The sequence below is a fragment of the Megalobrama amblycephala genome, linkage group LG2 (genome assembly GCF_018812025.1).
Source record: "Megalobrama amblycephala isolate DHTTF-2021 linkage group LG2, ASM1881202v1, whole genome shotgun sequence".
Classification (NCBI taxonomy): Eukaryota; Metazoa; Chordata; class Actinopteri; order Cypriniformes; family Xenocyprididae; genus Megalobrama; species Megalobrama amblycephala.
The window spans coordinates 1,365,948-1,387,106 of NC_063045.1; the positions used below are offsets into that span (position 1 = coordinate 1,365,948).

A 21,159-nucleotide genomic window follows, 5' to 3' on the forward strand; every position below is an offset into this window, starting at 1 on the left:
TGTTAACAAATAGAAACAAATTTTCGTTTTTGATAGTCTACAGTTGACTTTGCCTCGCGCCGATGACGTCATCTCTAGCGCGCGCTCCCAATTCTGAGGTGAGCAGTTCACGCTGTTTCGCGTTAGATCCATAATATTTACCTCTTTACACAGTTTAAATATCATTTTACGGGGTCATTTCTGAATGATTTTCATCGGGTTCGGCGCTATTTGTGTGTCTGTTATCTGAAGAACACTTAAAGAAGAAGGTCTATGCTTCGTCTGCTTCTCTTCACATACAAAACGGTAAGATGCTAACGAATTAATTACTTTATTGTTATGATTGTAGTTATTAGGAAATCGAACTTTATTTACACATACAATGTTTGATAAAGATGGTTTTCATAGTGTATGTCTTATCCTACTGCTTTTGTTTTTGATTTGCGTTTTTGAGAAATTAGTAATATTAGCAATATAGGTTTTCAGCATATATTCTGACTCAAACAATCTGTTTCTATCAGCAAATGCTAAGAATAAATTGAGGTGATCTGCTGCTGATCCTGAATGTCTTGTTTAATGAGTATTGATAGTCTATGGATCATCACTATTATCAGAGCAGCTGAAAAAAAGCCTCTTTATTTAATGTCAATAGATCCTGTTTTCACCTCATTCATTATGCTGATGTCTTCATCTGTAAATTGCCACATTAAGATAATTTTATTGGTGTCAACAGACTTGAGGAGATCAACAAACTACACAATCAACTATTTTGACATCTTCAAGATATGGGTAAATATCATAATGGCATTTTTTCATTCTGTGATAAACCATGTTTCATATAAAACACAAAACTAAGACTTCATAAAAAAGTTGTTAAAGGATTAGTTCACTTTCAACTGAAAATTACCTCAAGCTTTACTCACCCTCAAGCATTCCTCGTGTGTGTATATGACTTTCTTCTTTCTGATGAACGCAATCAGAGTTTTATTAATAGATATCCTGACGCATCCTAGCTTTGCAGTTGTGTAAGAAAAATATCATATTTAACAAGTTATGAAGTAAAATATCTAGTTTCCATCATACCACCTTCAATTTTCAACTTTAACCCCCTGCAGCCGTATGGAGTAAGTTTATGATGGATGGATGCATTTTTTTTTCATCTTCATACTCATTTCCCGTTCACTGTCATTATAAAGCTTGGATGCATCAGGATATTTTTAATATAACTCAGATTGTGTTCATCAGAAAGAAGAAATTTCATTTTAATTTTCATTTTAAAGTGAACTAATCCTTTGCATTAAACACAGTTGGTGGTTTATTTGGTGGTAACTCTCAAAATTGTAAAATTATATTTTCCTGTTTGTTTATTCTATAATTTTTATTCTTACATTGCTTAAATTTGGCATCTATTTGTTTCCCCCATAAATGTTATTAATGAAAAGTAGATAAATGTAAGAATTTAAACGGGTGGATGAAATTCTTAGAAATAAAAAGATATATAGTTTGTGAATTAGTATAAAAAAAACTTAATTTTGCAATTAATTTACTTAAGTTACTTTACTACACTCTAAAAAAAAAAAAAAAAATGCTGGGTTAAAAACAACCCAATTTGGATTAAAATGGGTTTGAAATTAAACCTAGAAATCTTAGACATTACAAAATCACTTTTACACACACAGAATTTGGGCTACAGAATTTGGGTTGAAAAAATAACCCAGTATTTTTTAGAGTGTGGATGGATAGGTGAACATAAATACTTAAATGTGTGAATTAGTATAAAAGATTACAGATTTTTAATGGTAAGTAGCAATATCCAAAACAAACTCTAGAAAGAGTTTAAATGATGTCACTTCCTGGGTGTCATCATTTTAAGTAACACTCTTATTTTTAAAAGGAGAGGATATTGTGTCATAACAATGTTGTGTGAAAAATTTACAATGGCTAATTACAACCCGAATTCCAGAAAAGTTGGGACATTTTTAAAATTTGAATAAAATTTAAAATAAAAGACTTTCAAATCACATGAGCCAATATTTTATTCACAATAGAACATAGTTAACATAATTGTTTAAACTGAGAAATCTTACAATTTTATGCACAAAATTAGCTCATTTCAAATGTGATGCCTGCTACGGGTCTCAAAATATTTGGGACAGGGGCATGTTTACCATGGTGTAGCATCTCCTCTTCTTTTCAAAACAGTGTGAAGACATCTGGGCATTGAGGTTATGAGTTTCTGGAGTTTTGGTGTTGGAATTTGGTTCCATTCTTGCCTGATATAGGTTTCCAGCTGCTGTAGAGTTTGTGGTCGTTTTTCATTTAATGATGCACCAAATGTTCTCTATAGGTGAAAGATCTGGACTGCAGGCAGGCCAATTCAGCACCCGGACTCTTCTACAACGAAGCTATGCTGTTGCAATAGCTGCAGTATGTAGTTTTGCATTGTCCTGCTGGAATACACAAGGCCTTCCCTGAAATAGACGTTGTCTGGAGGAGAGCAAATGCTGCTCTAAAACCCTTATATACCTTTCAGTGTTCATAGTGCCTTCCAAAACATGCAAGCTGCCCATACCGTATGCACTCATGCACCCCCATACCATCAGAGATGCTGGCTTTTGAACTGAACACTGATAACACGCTGGAAGGTCTCCCTCGTCTTTAGCCTGGAGGACATGGTGTCCGTGATTTCCAACAAGAATGTCAGATATGGACTCGTATGACCACAGAACACTTTTCTACTTAGAAACAATCCATTTTTGCATGATAGAGCTTTAGTTGGCATCTGCAGATGGCACGTCGGATTGTGTTTACCAACAGTGGTTTCTGGAAGTGTTCCTGGGACCATTTAGTAATGTCATTGACACAATCATGCCGATGAGTGATGCAGTGTCGTCTGAGGGCCAGAAGACCACAGGCATCCAATAAAGGTATTTGGCCTTGTCCCTTACGCACAGAGATTTCTCCAGTTTCTCTGAATCTTGATGATGTTATGCACTGTAGACAGTGGTGTAGTCTACGTGATATGTAGGTATACGCCGTATACCCACTAGGAAAGGTTAAAGATTTCCGTATACCCACTTAGAAAAGCGCGAGGATACGTAACCATCCAATAAATCACAATAAGATTTGTGGTTTGTTGCTTTTGACATGAAACAAAGTCTCATATTTCAAATTCTGCCCATTTTACTACGTAATAAAAAAACATAAACCGTTTTGGCGCTCTTTAATGTGCCATGCCGCTGTATCGCCTCATCAGTTCAAGAGAAGGAGTAGAAATTATTTTAAAGTGAGTAGGCCTATTATAACTTTATTATTGTATTATATCAAAAAATTCCTTAAGTGTAGTTTAAGTTCGTTTGCAAATCAGTTCATTTTAACCTTCAATATTAAAATTGAAAGTAAATTTTACAGCATTAGTTGAGTTTTTTTTTTTCTTAAAAAAAATTTGACATACTGACCTGATATACAGTATATCCAAAATAACTGATATTGAATTGAATTTCAAGTTAGTGAATTGAAATGCATAACTATGATGACAGACTGGCAGGATATACTGATAATCCTCATATTTCCATTATTGTTACACTCTAAAAATGCTGGGTTAAAAACAACCCAAGTTGGGTTGAAAATGGACAAACCCAGCGATTGGGTTGTTTTAACCCAGCACTTGGGTTGTTTGCCCAACGTGCTGGGCAGTTTTATTTAACTCAACTATTGTTTAAAAATGACTGTGGCTGGCCAAAATGAACCCAAAATAGGTTGGAAATTAAAAATCAGACAATTACTAGAGGCAACAATAATAATCAAAAGGTGATCATTTATTAATAAACAATTTAATAAATGTTTATTGTTGAATTATTATATTTTAAATAATTTATTATATTAAATTTCCAACATATTTTGGATTCATTTTAAGCAAGCAATACAGCAATTTTTACACAATAGTTGGGTTAAATAAAACTACCCAGTACGTTGGGCAAACATTTAACCCAATCGCTGGGTTTGTCCATTTTCAACCCAACTTGAGTTGTTTTTAACCCAGCACTCTTTCACAGCTCTGCCGATCTTTACTTCTGAAAGTCTCTGCCTCTCTAAGACATCCCTTTTATAGCTAATCATGTTACAGACCTGATATCAATTAACTTAATTAGTTGCTAGATGTTCTCCCATTTTTTTTTCTTGCTTTTTCAGCCATTTGTTGCCCCCGTGCCAACTTTTTTGAGACCTGTAGCAGGCATCAAAATTGAAATGAGCTTATTTATTGGATAAAAGTGTAAGATTTCTCCTAAACGTTTTATGTTATCCATGTTCTATTTTTGATAAAAATAAGTGCTCATGTGGTTTGAAAGTCTTTTAGTTTTCATTTTATTCAAATTTAAAAGATGTCCCAACATTTCCGGAATTCGGCTTGTAATTGATAATTTAAAATCAGTACAGGAACAAAGTTTTCATTAAAATAAATATCCATCTGAGAGACTGTCAGAACTGTGTCACTGTTGTATGGTTTTTAAAAACGTTACAGAAACATGGGAACTTTTACTATCATTTCAGGCCTGATGGAGGAGAAACATCATCATGTACAAACTAGAAGAAAAACTCGCTCACAGACTGAAAGTGTTTCTTTACCTAAAAGAAAAGAGAAGAAATGTGTCACCTGCCATCTGTGTGGAAAGAGTTTAACACGCAAAAAGAATCTCAAGATTCACATGAGGATCCACACTGGAGAGAAACCGTACACATGTGATCAGTGTGGAGTGAGTTTTAGACGCAAACAGAATCTCAGTGTTCACATGAGGATCCACACTGGAGAGAAACGGCACACATGCGATCGGTGTGGAAAGAGTTTTGCACAAAAAGGAACCCTTACGCGTCACATGAACATCCACACTAGAGAGAAAGTACATGAATGTGATCAATGTTGTAAAACATTTCTGAGGGCTTCAGGCCTGATGATCCACCTGAAAGTTCATTCAAAGGAGAAACCCCATTCATGTTCTTTGTGTGGAAAGAGTTTTACACATGTGCAGAATTTAAAAGTTCATCAGAAAATACATACTGGTGTAAGAAATCACATGTGCTTTGAGTGTGAGAAGACTTTTATTAGAGCTGGACATTTAAAACAGCACCAGATGATCCACACTGGAGAGAAACCTTACAAGTGTTCACACTGCGACAAGAGATTCAGTCGGTCAGATTATTTAAAAGCACACACGATGATTCACACTGGAGAGAAACCGTATCACTGCACTGCATGTGGGAAGAGTTTCAAACAGTCATCTTCTCTACGCAGTCATATGAAATACAATCACAGTAAGTAGATCATCTTCAGATCCAGCACCAAACGTGACACAATAATAAGGAAGTAAGAACACAAGGAACTTTTTTCCTTGTGTTTCCTAATATAAATTTCAAGCATTAAAGACAAGTAAACAGTAATTCAAAAAGAACAAATATATAACTAGCAAACGCACAATTAAAGGTGGGTATGTTATTTCTCAAAGTTATTAGGTGTGTTCGACATCGGCTGCAGCTGGATGTAACCGATCGGTGAGAGTAGCCGCATGCAGGCGGGGAGGAGCTGAAAACAGAGACGTGAAGTTGGACACTTTCTGCTTCCCGTAGTGATGCTCATGCTGCGTTTGCATGCTTTATCACAGCTGAACTTAAGTAAATGCAATATTTGACTAATACACTGATGTTACACTTGATGTTTTCATGCAGTACTTTATGTACTGCTTACAGCGTCTGTTTTTACAAGAATAAAGTTCAACATGAGCACATTATTCGAACACCAAATATAGTGAAGTCAACGTATTTTATCAGTTTTATTTTGATAAACATGAGACAATATAACTTTGCAACTACATGAAAAGAGCTTTACCTGTTAAAAAACAGATTTGTGAGCATTAGTGGAACTGAAGGCATGACAATAAACATGAAACACGTGATCATTGTCATGCAGTGAATCCGGCCAATTATGAATCAGCTGTGTCGTCATCAGAGTTCGTGCAGCTCCTCTTGAGAAACTGCGCTGGCTGACTCGAATACCCGGTACTCACGGTACTTTGAAGTCAGCCGCCGATCGGTCTGTGCGGCCGGCATCAAGTCGAACAAGCCTGTTGCTGAACAAACAAATGCAACCCTCTCTCGTATGAAGCGGAAATTAAAGCAGCCTCCACATCTGTTTTCAGGCCTTCCCGCTTAGCTCTCTCCAGCGCTGAAAAGCTTTTCTAATATTAACGTGGGTCGTAAAGCTCTTTCCTGATCATACTGCTTCATATTATGAGCTTTTCTCTTTTTTGTCTCTTAGCCATCTCTTTTTCTACAGTCTTTCTTCAAATCTCCCTCTTGCTCGTTCTGTCTCCTCGACCATCATACGCCCCCTAATGCTGATAATGTTTTATAACAAGAACCAGATTCCTGACCTTAAGTATTCAATTCCAGAACTGGAGTCCAACCCAAGTCCTAACCAGCCACAACGAGTGACAGGACAAAGAAAATTCATCTAATTTGTCACAGTGAATCAAGGTGATCTTCAAGAACAGAAGTTTCAACTGTGAGATTTTAGATCTACTCAAAGATGGACAATATCTTATAATATGTATAGCTTGTAGTTTGTTTACACTCATAAGAAGGAAAGTAGAAGCTGAAGAAGAAGCTGATTTAATTTTAACTTGTTCTTCATTGTTGTTTTTAAAACTAGTTATTCTTCCACTTATAGTTTAGTTAGAAAACACAGATGTAAGATATACTGTCATGTAGCTACGGAGTGGTCCTTCACTTTTATTCTCTTGAGATGCTTTGCTGTCTTGTTAGTCAATAAAGAGAGAGATTTGTCTCATTAATTTCTACTTTTACTTACTTTTTAAGTTATTGTCTACTGATTCTTCTTGCATCAAGAATAAATGAATGATTTGTTCCATCTAAAAGCCAAGAAATACACTTATTTTTGTTTTATTGATGTTTTGCCGTTGTAAACAGTATTTGATGTGTTTTTGATAACTCACATTTGATTTTGCCTCACGACTGTGATGCCATCATTCACGCGTTCCCTTCAGCCTTTGAGGTGAGCCGTTCACGCTATTTCATGTAATTGTAAAATACACTTTACAAAGTTTAAATATTTCTGAATTGTTTTCATCGGGTTTGGTGCTATTTGTGTGTCTGTTAACTTGAAGATGGTTTTATGTTTTGTTTGTTTCTCTATCAAATACTTAGTGTATAATAAAGTGAGATGATTTGCATTTGAATGGCCACAATATCCAGTGAAGGGTGATTTCAAAACACTGCTTCATGAAGCTTTGATTCTTTACGAATCATAGGTTTTGAATCAGTGATTCGGAGCGTGTATCAAACTGCCAAAGTCATGTAAACTATTGAAGTTTCAAAACACTTATGATGTTACGAAGCCTCATTTACTGAAATCATGTGATTTTGGTGCTCTGAACTCAACATTTTAAATTACCTCCAAAAGGACAATCATTGAGAAATCTAAAAGGGTTAATTATATCCAGAATAATGATGCCTTATATGTGCTTGACGTGCTTATTAGAACTTATGATATCTTAATCTACGCATTATTGTTATTATTGGGGATATTAGGACACTTTCTAAAGTTATCAGTCAAAGTTCCACGAGTGTCACATGATGCAATCAATGCACAAAGTAAAACAGTACAGGGCGTGTCTAAGCTCCATAACAGCATCTCATTGGAGAATCACGTCATAGGACATGACCAAATCTTCTCATCACTGGTGGTTTCACCCAACAGTCATGGCTTGTTGTTTCACCAAACGACTGTTACAGTCTCAAAAAGTCATCCAGAACTCTGAAACACGCCGTTGAAGCTTTGTGATCAAAAATCTTCAAAGCTCCTCCCACTGCAATTCACCAATAAATGCTGGAATATTCCCATCAGTCTACAAGTGAAGACGCGTATCAAACCATCAGGAAGAGCTGAAATCTGCAAAGACAGAGTTTATTGAAGGACAGTGAGAACATGAGAGATCCTAACTTTTCTTCATGGAATAGTAAGAAAATCCCTCTTTGTTCCCTTTATATGGAGCACATTCCTGTTTTACGATGATTTAGAAAGAAAATGTGCTGGGTGTTTAAAGCGCATCTGATTGATAGATAAACCACGCACTCTTATTTCAGTGTTGTTACTGTAGTTATTTCAGCAGTTTCCTTCATGCATTTAGTTTAACAACATTAAGTTTAATTTCATTTATCATTCATTGGAACTATTTAGACACTTACATTATGTGTTTGCTCCATCCATGCAATATACAGTTCCAAGAAAAAGTATGTGAACAACTTGCAGAATCTGTGAAAATGTTAATAATTTTAACAAAATAATTTTTTTATTTAGTACTGTCCTGAGTAAGATATTTTACATAAAAGATTGTTTACATTTAGTTCACAAGACAAAACAATAGCTGAATTTATTAATATGGCCCCATTCATAAGTATGTGAACCATTGATTCTCAATACTGTGTGTGGTTACCTGATGATCCACGACTGTTTTTGTGTTTTGTGATGGCAGCAACATACACACTCAGTGGTGCAGCGGCAATAATGCAATGCGGTCAGCCGAATGTTTTCCAGAAATTTACAATGGCTTTGAACACGGCTGAACACATCAGAATCAAGGGCCGGTACTATTCGTTTTATAATGTGTGGTGACTCCTAGTTGAGGGTTGCGAGTCGTCTTTTATTCAAGTGGATTTCACTGCAGAGCCAAATGACCTCCGGCTCCACCTCTCTGGAGCTCAAGGTGGAGCTTAACCTGTTTAATGGGTGGAGAGATAGGGTTATGGGTGTGAACTACAGTAAGTGTAGTTCATCTTCAGATCCAGCATATTCATGAGTCTCTTGTTTGTCCTGAGCAGTTAAACTGAGCTCTGTTCTTCAGAAAAATCCTCCAGCTCCTGCAGATTCTTCAGTTTTCCAGCATTTTTTGCATATTTGAACCCTTTCCAGCAGTGACTGTGTGATTTTGAGATCTGTCTTTTCACACTGAGGACAACTGAGGGACTCAAACACAGTTATTAAAAAAGGTTCAAACATTCACTGATGCTCCAGAAGGAAACATGATGCATTAATAGATGGGGGGTGAAAACGTTTTGAATTTGAAGATCAAGATAAATTGTATTTAATTTGTCTTCCGGGAAACATGCAAGTATCTTCTGTTGCTTCCGAAGGGCAGTACTAAAAAAAAAATACATTCAAGCGAAATAAGAAATTTTTTTATTGTGATTATTGTGGAAGTAAAATAATAATTTAAAAAAATTTTCAACTCTAAAACGTAAAGAAAATCAAAGCTAAATATCTGAATGAGTTCTGTGCCAAATTTTAGGTTGAAATCTAAAATAATAATAATAATAATAAAAAAACTTTTAGTAAGGTTTTCTTTTGTGTGTGCAGCACCAAACTTTTCCACAGATAACACCCAGACTCCTCCGGTGACATATAAGGACTCTTTGATTTCCATATATGATTTGAGTGATCTGAACCATATTTTTCCATACTTTTCAAAATATTTATGTAGTAGTTTGGGCAGTAATGTTATATGATATTTTAGTTGAATTCAATCTCTAAAACGCATATAAAAAACATACAGAGAGAATCACAGTGTGTCATTTCTCTATTGCTCTGTCATTTCTTTTAAAATTCAGTCACCAGGTATGAAAACTAGAGTCTGAAAGCTTTCAAATGATATATAGTTGGTCAAGATTACTTTAGGTTTAGGCTAATATATTGTTGTTATAAATGTATAATAGTAAATGTCAAATGGATGGACAGTCTTATAAATAGTGGTTAAAAACATTTTTATAAATCATAAATTCATATATTTATGTAATGTGTGAAAAGTATTGATATTAAAAGTTAATTATTTGTACATGGTTGTATTTTGTTTTTTAGTGTGATTTTTGGGGAATTGTATTGAATCCAGGGTCAATTTGACCCGGACCATACAGGCTGTAACCAGAAATATAAAAATAATATAGGGACACTTTTTATGTGCAAGGTACAAAATTAGGCCTGAAAATCAGTTGAATGGACAGTGAAATAAAATTTGATAAACATTCACATTGATTGTCAACATTAGAAGGCCAAACTACATATGACCTGAGCTATTTTATTTTAAACTATTTTTAGGAGGTAAGTCGTAAGTGTGTCAAGTAAAAAATCTACAACGGTTAATTTTTTTTATTTAAAATTAGTTCATTTGTGTAAAATACTTTTGACAACATATAGCCTTTATATGCACCTGACTGCAGTAGCCAATCAAGATTTCGGCTCACAAGGAGCATTCCCACAGTGACATAATTTATGTTCCACTTCTCAGGGAACCATGGTAACAGTCGTAACCTGAGATGTTGCTGTTGTCTACTTTCGCTTCCATTTCTCAGATTTTTATTTTACTTATTTTTACTGTCATTTCAGACCTGGTGGTGAAGAATGAGGAGAGTGAAGAGGAGAAACATCATCATGTCAAAACTGGAGAAAAAACTCTTTCAATGTTTCACCTGCCGTCAGTGTGGAAAGAGTTTCACATACAAAAACAGATTTAAGGTTCACATGATGATCCACACTGGAGAGAAGCCGTTCACATGTGATCAATGTGTAAAGAGTTATAAACAATCATCAAACCTTAAGATACACATGAAAATCCACTCTGGAGAGAAACTATGAATGTGATCAATGTGGCAAAACATTTTTGAAGGCTTCAACCCTGAAGATCCACCTGAAAGTTCATTCACAGGAGAAACCACATTCATGTGACCTGAAGGAGAATGCTTAATCTGAATGCAGGTAATAATACACTTGGTCACTTGATATATATATCACAATACTCTTCTACATAATTCAATAAGCTTCAAGGAACAAAATCAATTGAGAAGAACAAACATGATTACATTGTTAAGAGTGGTTGCTAAGACAGATGCAGCAACATACACACTCAGTGGTGCAGCGGCAATAATGCAATGCGGTCAGCTGAATGTTTTCCAGAAATTTACAATGGCTTTGAACACGGCTGAACACATAAGGGCCGGTACTATTCGTTTTATAATGTGTGGTGACTCCTAGTTGAGGGTTGCGAGTCGTCTTTTATTCAAGTGGATTTCACTGCAGAGCCAAATGACCTCCGGCTCCACCTCTCTGGAGCTCAAGGTGGAGCTTAACCTGTTTAATGGGTGGAGAGATAGGGTTATGGGTGTGAACTACATTAAGTGTAGTTCATCTTCAGATCCAGCATATTCAAGTTTAACACCACCAAATGTGACACAATAATAAAATCAAGCAATAAGATCTCTTCAAAATAAATTTGTACTAACAAGCTATAACAAACGACAAGACAAAGAAACATCATCTAAATTTGTCACAGTGAAGAAAGTTCATCTTCAAGACCAGCAGTTTCAACTGTGAGATTCAGATCAACTCCAAGATGGACAATATTTGTTCAGGAAGCTGAAGAAGAAGCTGGTTAATTTTTAACTTGATCTTTAAAAAACTAGTTATTCTTCCACTTATAGCGTATCTAGAGAAAACAAATGTAAGATACTGTCATGTAGGTTTGCAACTGGTCTTCACTTTTATTCTTTTGCTATCTTGTTAGTTAATAAAGAGAGAAATGTCTCATTTGTTTCTACTTTTTTTTCTTTTCTTTTTTTTTTTTTTTGCTTCTCATGGTATTAAACTTCAAATTATATGCTGATTCTTGCATCAAGAATAGTTAGTATAATTCATAATTTGTTCACAATTTGTTACATCTAAAAGCCACAAGATGCAATTATTTTTGTTATATGTTTTGTAGTTGTAAGCATGTATTTGGCACGTTTTTTTTTGTATTTGGCACGCCCCTCGCGGCGATGACGTCATCACTAGCGCGCTCCCCTCAGCGTCGAGTCTTCTGAGGTAAACAGTTCAAGCTCTTTCGCGTGATTGTAAAATACTCTTTACAGAGTTTAAATATCATTTACGGGCTCATTTCTGAATGGTTTTCATCGCATTATTTGTGTCTGCTAGCTAAAAAGAAGAAGGTTTTATTAAGTCTGTTTTTCTTCACATACAAAACGGTAAGATGCTAACTAACTAATTACTCTATTGTTATAAATGTACTAATGTAGTTATTAGGAAATTGAACTATACTCGTGGACAAATTACAATGATTCATAAAGAATGTCGTTACGTGTCTGTCTTTATGTTGATGCTATCATTTGAAAAATAATATTAATTACACTTTTATAGGCTTTCAGCATATATTGTGACTCAAACAATCCGTTTCTATCAGCAAATGCTTAGAATAAAGTGAGATGATCTGCTTCTGATCCTGAATGTCTTGTTTAATGATATTGATAGTCTATGGATCATCACTATTATCAGAGCAGCTGAAAATCCTCTTTATTTCATGTTAATAAATCATATTTTCACCTCATTCATTATGCTGATGTCTTCAGATCTGTAAATTACCACATTAAGATCATTTTATCGGTATCAACAGAACGACATGACCAGCCAGAGACATCTACAGGATATAGGTAAGTATCATAATGGCATTATTTAATTAATCTGTGATAAAAATGTGTTTCATAAAAAACTAAAACACAAAAAAACATATCTGCTAACTCATTTGGTGGGTTTTTGGATTCTTACAAGTTTGTAAATATATTTTTTCTGTTTTGTTTATTCTTTCATTTTTTATTTTTACATTGTTTCTGTTTGGCATCTTTTAATTGTGTTGTTCATTTTTTCCTATTTGCCTATTATGAGAGGTTAGAAAATGTAGGAGTTAAGTATGTGGATACAATTCTTAGAAATAAAAGAGAGAGACTTTGAATAAACATAAAACACTTTGCAATTTTATTTTACATTTATTTTACTACATATAAATACTTAAAAATGAACTCTGTGATTTCTTCTTGATTTTGTCAGATCTGCTCCTCCTCCTTCAGTGAAGCTCCTCCCACTGCAATTCACCAATAAATGCTGGAATATTCCCATCAGTCTACAAGTGAAGATGAGCATCAAACCATCAGGAAGAGCTGAAATCTGCAAAGACAGAGTTTATTGAAGGACAGTGAGAAGATGAGAGATCCAGAACACTGCAGAATGAAACAAAGAGGTTGGTGTTTATTCATGATCTTCATTCATGAGGCTGAAGAACAATAAGGAAATAAAGCAGTTCATCAGATTTGTATCTGTTGAAGTGGAAAAAATCTGTTGTAGTTGTGGGAAAAAAGTTACCCCTTGTACTGTTGTTTTTTGATTTTTGAGTTGTCAGAAATATCAGTTAACCTGTTTTTTTCTTTTCTTGAAAATTTCTGACGTTTTCTCATTTAGGATCATGAACTTGCATGGTAAGGCTATGTGCACAGAAATTTTATACAATCTTACTGTTCATGGGTTAATTTGACCAATATAGACAGCCATTAAAAAGCAATTGTACAGATCCAAAATAAAAACATTTCCTTACCTGCATTAAACCGTAATGGCAGCAAATGTGTTGTGCTTTAACAAAAGCTAATAATCATTGTACAACATCTGTTAAAATCATTTGTAGAGTTTCATGATCATATGAATTTAAACATTAAGGCCTGTACACACCGGGATGAATACCGCGCGCGATTATCACTAACATTTAAAGCCTTGTGACTAAACAAAGTCACAAATGCAAATGCCACTGACGCGAAAAACACCAGGCGTAAAAGCGTCATTTTTTAAAAAACTTCTCTGGTTCATTTTTTAGTTTGACGTATTTTTTTTTTCTTTTACATTCAAGAAACATAGTTGAGAATGTCTATTTCATAAATATGTTTATTTGCACTACCATCTCTCATATGTCATATATATGCCATTTTATATCTGCATTTTTATCTTCTTTAACTTTATTAATAAATATGTTTATTTGCACTACCATTGCACAAGCGCCACATACTGTCAGGGAGTGAATTTGCACATTCACACTGCGCATATGAACACAAAAAATCTTGAAAAACGCTGGTGATAAACGTGTGCGATATTCATCCCGGTGTGTACAGGCCTTTACTGACATATGTAAGCATTTTAATTTTCATGAAACAATGATCTGTTTATTAGGTAATATAATTTATTAATCATTAGGTAATATGTTCATGAGTAAACATGAACAAGCACATTATCTTATGTTTCTAGCTATATGAATATGAATGAACCAAAGATCTGTTAAAGATTACATTATATTTGTTAATGATTTTTCAATGAAAGTTATTAAAAAGTGTTACCAATAAATGTGAAAAAATATAGCCTTTATAAGCCAGCTGGTGCGCCTATGATGTAACCTGACTGCAGGAGCCAATCAAAATTCCAGCTCACAAGGCGTATTCCCATATTGACATCATTGATGCAGTGTCTTGTTCCACTTCTCAGGGAACCATGGTAACAGTCACAGCCTGATATGTTTCGTGTTGCCGTTGTCTACTTTCACTTCACATTCTCTCTGATTTTTCATGATTATTTAAATTTTTACTTATTTTTTTGTAATTTCAGACCTGATGGAGGAGAGTGAAGAGGAGGAACATCATGATGTCAAAACTGGAGATAAAACTCAATCAAATACTGAAAGTATTTCTTTACTCAAAAAATGTTTCACCTGCCATCAGTGTGGAAAGAGTTTCACATACAAAAAGAGTGTCAAGGTTCACATGAGGATCCACACTGGAGAGAAACCGTTCACATGTGATCAGTGTGGGAAGAGTTTTACACTACAAGGACACCTTAAGAAACACATGAGGATCCACACTGGAGAGAAACCGTTCACATGTGATCAGTGTGGGAAGAGTTATAGACAACAATGGTCCCTTAAGGAACACATAAACATCCACACCGAAGAGAAGCTGCACGAATGTGATCAATGTGGAAAAACATATTTGAGGGCTTCAGGCCTGAAGATCCACCTGAAAGTTCATTCACAGGAGAAACCACATTCATGTTCTTTGTGTGGAAAGAGTTTTTCACTACTGCAGAATTTAAAAGTACATCAGAAAATACATACTGGTGTAAGAAATCATATGTGCTTTGAGTGTGAGAAGACTTTTATTAGAGCTGCAGATTTGAAAAAGCACCAGAGAATTCACACTGGAGAGAAACCGTTCACATGTGATCAGTGTGGGAAGAGTTTTACACTACAAGGACACCTTAAGGAACACATGAAAATCCACACTGGAGAGAAACCGTTCACATGTGATCAGTGTGGAGTGAGTTTCATACAAAAAGGAAGCCTTAAGATACACATGAACGTCCACACTAGAGAGAAACTGCATGAATGTGATCAATGTGGCAAAACATTTTTGTGGGCTTCAGGCCTGAAGAGCCACCTAAAGGTTCATTCACAGGAGAAACCACATTCATGTTCTTTGTGTGGAAAGAGTTTTTCACAGCTGCAAAGTTTAAAAGAACATCAGAATAGACATACTGGTGTAAGAGAACATATGTGCTTTGAGTGTGAGAAGACTTTTATTTCGGCTGGACATTTGAAACGGCACCAGAGAATTCACACTGAAGAGAAACCTTACAAGTGTTCACACTGCGACAAGAGATTCAGTCAGTCAGAGAACCTGAAAACACACAAGGTGATCCCGTATCACTGCACTGCATGTGGGAAGAGTTTCACTCAATCATCTTCTTTACGCAGACATACAAAAAACAATCATAGTAAGTAGAACATCTTCAGATCCAGCACTTTCAGGTCTGACGTGTGTGATAAAATGATAAAATCTGTCCTAACCAGCCACAACGACCAACAAGACAAAGAAATGTTTAAATTTGTTACAGTGAATAAAGTTCTTCTTCAAGACCAGCAATTACATCAATTTACTGTTTAAAAAAATGTAGGAGCAACCGAAACCACTCATGCAAAACTCACATACACAAGTTGAACATTTGACAACAAGTTGAAATTTTAAACATATAGATCTTGAATGTAGCTGTGAGTTTTGCAGATATGCGTATGTACAGCTGGTCTGTAATAAAAGGTGTTTATTGCGCTTGAACTTGTTTGAGGATGACACTCTTGGCATTGCTCGAGGATCTTGCTGCAACTTTAGAGAGCATCATGTTTGCTTAGAGTGATGAAAGAAAGGGGTGTGTGGAATGCCCTTATATGGACATGGTGTGGGTGTGTTTTATGTAAATAACTAACCAATAGACATTGAGGGGGACACATGTCCCAATGTATAGGCTATTCTTGATGCTGCTCTGTTGCACTGTGCCACTGCATGTTAGAATGACGAAAAATTTAAAATGTTACGTTTTTAGGCCGATCCAGTGTGATGCTTTAATTTTAATGGTGCAAGAGTTCAAGTTAAGGCTAGCTAGCTAAACTTAAAAAATGTCAACTGTTTTACAATAGAAATGTTAAACAACTGACAGCAAACTAGTGACTTTTTGTTAAATGTTGCTATTTTTTTCAGTTGAATATATATAATTTACGTGATTTGTTTGAATGTGACGAGCCATTTCGCGGAGGCATATGATTTGAGTGAATATTTGCATATTTTAAAATAAAAAGTATTATTTTGCAAATATTTCAAATGCAATAAATTCTACTTCTTTTACTATTCTCTGAAATCCCTTTAACTCCTGGGCCATGTCAATCATGATGTCAAAACCTTTTTATGGCATCAAATAACTAACTTAAAACAAACTTATTTAAAGAACGAACACTTTAACTAACATCAGCATGACAAAAACTGCCCAAAACCATCTTTGGAAGAAAAAAAATATTTGACGGGTCATTTTTACTGTTTTGTCTCACGTTCATTACATTACATGAAGAGGGCGGGGTTTATGACCTGTACTGCATCCAGCCACCTGGGGGCGATCGAGACGCTTTAGCTTCACTTTTCAGGACTCTTGTGGCACAGTTGTTCTGTACTGACAGTTTTCAACTGGCCATCTTCACTGCTCTCGGGATGATTTGTTATCTTGTAAGTAAAGAGAGCTCTGTCTCATTCATTTACCTGATAAATTTGTATTTGCTCCACCAATAACTTTTATTTTCCTTTTTTATTTTCTACTGATAATTTCATAATTTTAGTTATCTAAAAGCTATGAAACGTATCACAAAATATTTTTGTTTGATATGTTGTTTTATAGATGTTTTGCCGTTTTAAACAGAATTTGGCGCGTTTTTGATCGTGTACAGTTGATTAAGCCTCGCGACTATGACGTCATCACGCGCGCTCCCAATTCTGAGGTAAGTACGCTATTTCGCGTAATACTTAATATTTACCTCTTTACACCGTTTAAATGTCATTTTACGGGGTCATTTCTGAATGATTTTCACCGGGTTCGGCGCTATTTGTGTCTGTTATCTAAAGAACACTTAAAGAAGAAGGGTTTTGATTTGTCAGGTTATCTTCACATACCAAACGGTAAGATGCTAACGAATTACTTAGTTTTGAATGTAGTTATAAGAAAATCGAACTTTATCAAACAAGGTAATTTGTCCATATGAATCTAAATAAATATGGTTGTCAGTGTCTTATCGTACCACTTTTTGAGAAATATTAGTAATACTTTATATACTTAATACAGTAATACTGCATATATTCTGAATCAAATACTTAGGAAATAACTTTACTTAATATAAAGTGAGATGATCTGCTGCTGATCCTGAATGTCTTGTTTAATAAGTATTGATAGTCTATGGATCATCACTATTATCAGAACAGCTGAAAAGCCTCTTTATTTCATGTCAATAAATCCTATTTTCACCTCATTCATTATGTTGATGTCTTCAGATCTGTAAATTAAAATCATTTTATTGATGTCAACAGACTTAAGGAGATCAACATTTCTACTGAGATCAACTATTGTGACATTTACAAGATATAGGTACGTATCGTAACAGCATTTATTTAATTCTGTGATAAACTATGATTCATATAAAACACAAAACTAAAACAATAAACAAAAAAGTTGTTAAAGGATTAGTTCACGTTCTAATGAGAATTAAGCTTCACTCACCCTCAAGCCATCCTAGGTGTATATGACTTTATTTCTTCTGATGAACACAAATATATATAAATAAATGTCTGGATGCATTCGAGCTTTATAATGGCATTGAACAGGAAACAACAAGTATGAAGCTGAAGAAAGTGCATCCATCCATCATAAAGCGAAGTGATACGTGTGTAAACTTAAGAAGAAACTTTTTTGTAAGTTTAATACAGAAGGCATAGGATGTAGCGTAAGCGTTTTGAACTGTGAGAGGTGTTACGGTTTATGGCAGAAGCTAGATATTTTACTTTATAACTTGTTAAATATGGATATTTTTTTAACACAAACGCATTGCTTCACTTCAGAAGGCCTTTATTAACCCCCCGGGCCATGTGGAGTACATTTATGATGGATGGATGCACTTTCTTCAGTTCATACTCGTTGATCCTGCTCACTGATAATGAAAATTATGTCATTAATGACTCACCCTCATGTCGTTCCACACCCGTAAGACCTCCGTTCATCTTTGGAACACAGTTTAAGATATTTTAGATTTAGTACGAGAGCTTTCTGTCCCTCCATTGAAAGTGTAGGTACGGTGCACTGTCCATGTAAAGAAGGGTAATAAAAACATCATCAAAGTAGTCCATGTGACATCAGTGGGTTAGTTAGAAGTTTTTGAAGCATCTAAAATACATTTTGGTCCAAAAATAACAAAAAATACGACTTTATTCAGCATTGTCTTTCATAGTGACGCTGCTTCTTCTTCTTCTACGGCGGTTGGCATCCAGCTTATTGGTGCATTATGCGTTATGTAGTGCGCCCGAGCTTCGTTTACAGTCTGAGGGAGACGCACGCTGTATTCAAGCTATTCTACATTGTTTGTATTTTGGTATTGCTATATTTTTTAAAATGGTGCGTAGGTGAGCATGTCGCGGACTCGCGGATGTCCTAATTGCGTCACAGTCCGGAGCAGAAGGGGGCGGTAATGCACCAATAAGCTGGATGCCAACCGCCGTAGAAGAAGAAGCAGCGTCACTGTGGATATACACAGACCCAGAAGAGAAGACAATGCTGAATAAAGTCGTATTTTTTGTTATTTTTGGACCAAAATGTATTTTAGATGCTTCAAAAACTTCTAACTAACCCACTGATGTCACATGGACTACTTTGATGATGTTTTTATTACCTTTCTGGACATGGACAGTGCACCGTACCTACACTTTCAATGGAGGGACAGAAAGCTGTCGGACTAAATCTAAAATATCTTAAACTGTGTTCCGAAGATGAACGGAGGTCTTACAGGTGTGGAACGACATGAGGGTGAGTCATTAATGACATAATTTTCATTTTTGGGTGAACTTAACCCTTTAACCAGCAGTCTCAACTCAGTGTTTGGGTTGAAAAAATAACCCAGCATTTTCTAGAGTGTGGATGGATAGGTGAACATAAATACTTAAAATGTTTGAATTAGTATAAAAGAAACTCTGGAACTGATTTATTCTTGATTTATTTGTAAATAGTAATATCAACATCCAAAACATACTCTAGAAAGAGTTCAAATGATGTCACTTCCTGGGTGTCATGATTTTAAAAACTGAATTCTGTAAACACTTTATTTTTTTAAAACGAGGAAATTGTGTCGTAACTATGTTGAGTGAAAAATGTACAATGGCTAATGAATTATTAATTTAAAATTAGTAAGAACAAAGTTTTCATTAAAATAAATATCCGAGAGACTGTCAGAACTGTATCACTATTGTATAGTTTTTAAATGTTAATATTATGTTCAATATTTATGCAGTTGATCTAAAAGTTCTTGCTACAGAAATAAGAGATCTTTTATTATCATTTCAGGCCTGATGGAGGAGAAACATCATCATGAAAAAACTAGAAGAAAAACTCGCTCACAGACTGAAAGTATTTCTTTACTGAAAAGAGGAGACGAGAAACGTGTCACCTGCCGTCGGTGTGGAAAGAGTTTCACACAAAAACAGTATCTCAAGATTCACATGAGGATCCACACTGGAGAGAAACCGTTCACATGTGATCAGTGTGGGAAGAGTTTCACACATAAAGGATACCTTAAGAGACACATGATCATCCACACTGAAGAAAAACAGCATGAATGTGATCAATGTGGCAAAACATTTTTGAGGGCTTCAAGCCTGAAGATCCACCTGAAAGTTCATTCACAGGAGAAACCACATTCATGTTCTTTGTGTGGAAAGAGTTTTTCACAGCTGCAAGGTTTAAAAAAACATCAGAAAATACATACTGGTGTAAGAAATCATATGTGCTTTGAGTGTGAGAAGACCTTTATTAGAGCTGAACATTTGAAACGACACCAGGCGATCCACACTGGAGAGAAACCTTACAAGTGTTCACACTGCGACAAGAGATTCAGACGATCAGAACATCTGAAAACACACGAGATGATTCACACCGGAGAGAAACCGTACATGTGTTTACACTGCAACAAGACATTCAGTGATTCAGGATCCATGAAAAAACACGAGAGGATCCACACTGGAGAGAAACCTTACAAGTGTTCACACTGTGACAAGAGATTCAGTGATTCAGGATCCCTGACAAAACACGAGAGGATGCACACTGGAGAGAAACCGTATCACTGCACTGCATGTGGGAAGAGTTTCACTCATTCATCTTCTCTACACAGACATACAAAACACAATCACAGTAAGTAGATTATCTTCAAAATCTGTCCTAACCAGCCGCAACGACCAACAAGACAAAGAAACATTTAAATTTGTCACAGTGAATAGTTCATCTTCAAGACAAGCAGTTTCAAATGTGAGATTCAGATCAACACAAATATGAGTTCCTCCCCAAAGAACGTCATTTTATATTCTTCCATATAATTTTGCTTCTTGGTATAAATTATTTGGAAAATGTATTGTTAAATCTTCTTCTTCATATGTATCACTTGAAGTTTGTTTAAAAGTTTATGGAGAGAAGTTTTTTCCATGTACAAACTGGTCTTTCTGTAACACGTTTAAGAGAGACCAATTTAACTTGTTCTTTTTTAAAACTATTGTTTATTCGTCCCTTATAATGTATTTAGAAAACACATGTAAAATAAACTTCATGTAGCTTTGCAATTGCAATTTGCAATCTTTACTTTTATTCTCTTTTGATGCTTTGCTGTCTTCAGAGCCGGTGCTACTTATAGG

At 35.3% G+C, this 21,159-nt stretch overlaps 2 protein-coding genes across 15 annotated transcripts in view; both read left to right on the forward strand.

Annotated features, from left to right (window-relative positions):
* The window catches only part of LOC125263100 (zinc finger protein OZF-like), a 252,439-nt gene that overhangs the window by 215,079 nt on the left and 16,201 nt on the right, over nt 1–21,159 (forward strand). For 3 of the 10 annotated variants that reach the window (XM_048181982.1, XM_048181981.1, XM_048181972.1), the window contains exons 1-5: nt 11,909–12,063; nt 12,489–12,525; nt 12,920–13,109; nt 14,513–15,600; nt 20,575–20,665. In XM_048181982.1, coding sequence (XP_048037939.1) covers nt 13,073–13,109; nt 14,513–15,600; nt 20,575–20,665 — 1,216 coding nt within the window. In that variant the 5' untranslated portion in view covers nt 11,909–12,063; nt 12,489–12,525; nt 12,920–13,072. The other 7 variants (XM_048181973.1, XM_048181976.1, XM_048181974.1 and 4 more) reach the window with 7 other exon arrangements.
* Nucleotides 204–6,836, forward strand: LOC125263114 (gastrula zinc finger protein XlCGF8.2DB-like). 5 transcript variants are annotated; one of them, XM_048182017.1, is made up of 4 exons: nt 204–285; nt 713–768; nt 4,531–5,289; nt 6,290–6,836. In XM_048182017.1, exons 2-4 carry the CDS (start codon nt 765–767, stop codon nt 6,364–6,366), a joined length of 840 nt encoding a protein of 279 aa, XP_048037974.1. In that variant the 5' UTR covers nt 204–285; nt 713–764; the 3' UTR covers nt 6,367–6,836. The 5 variants fall into 5 exon arrangements, with proteins under 5 accessions (XP_048037974.1, XP_048037973.1, XP_048037969.1 ...); XM_048182016.1 differs by lacking the exons at nt 204–285; nt 713–768 and adding an exon at nt 2,849–2,906 and having other exon boundaries at nt 5,481–6,836; XM_048182012.1 differs by lacking the exons at nt 204–285; nt 713–768 and adding an exon at nt 2,849–2,906.

Excerpts from the sequence above, each read along its gene's own strand:
- LOC125263114 (XM_048182012.1), top strand. The coding sequence starts at position 2,861 with ATGCAGTGTCGTCTGAGGGCCAGAAGACCACAGGCATCCAATAAAG. Across the intron at positions 2,907-4,530 it reads ACCACAGGCATCCAATAAAG|GCCTGATGGAGGAGAAACAT; the intron begins GTATTTGGCCTT and ends CTATCATTTCAG. Across the intron at positions 5,290-6,289 it reads TCATATGAAATACAATCACA|CCATCTCTTTTTCTACAGTC; the intron begins GTAAGTAGATCA and ends TTTGTCTCTTAG.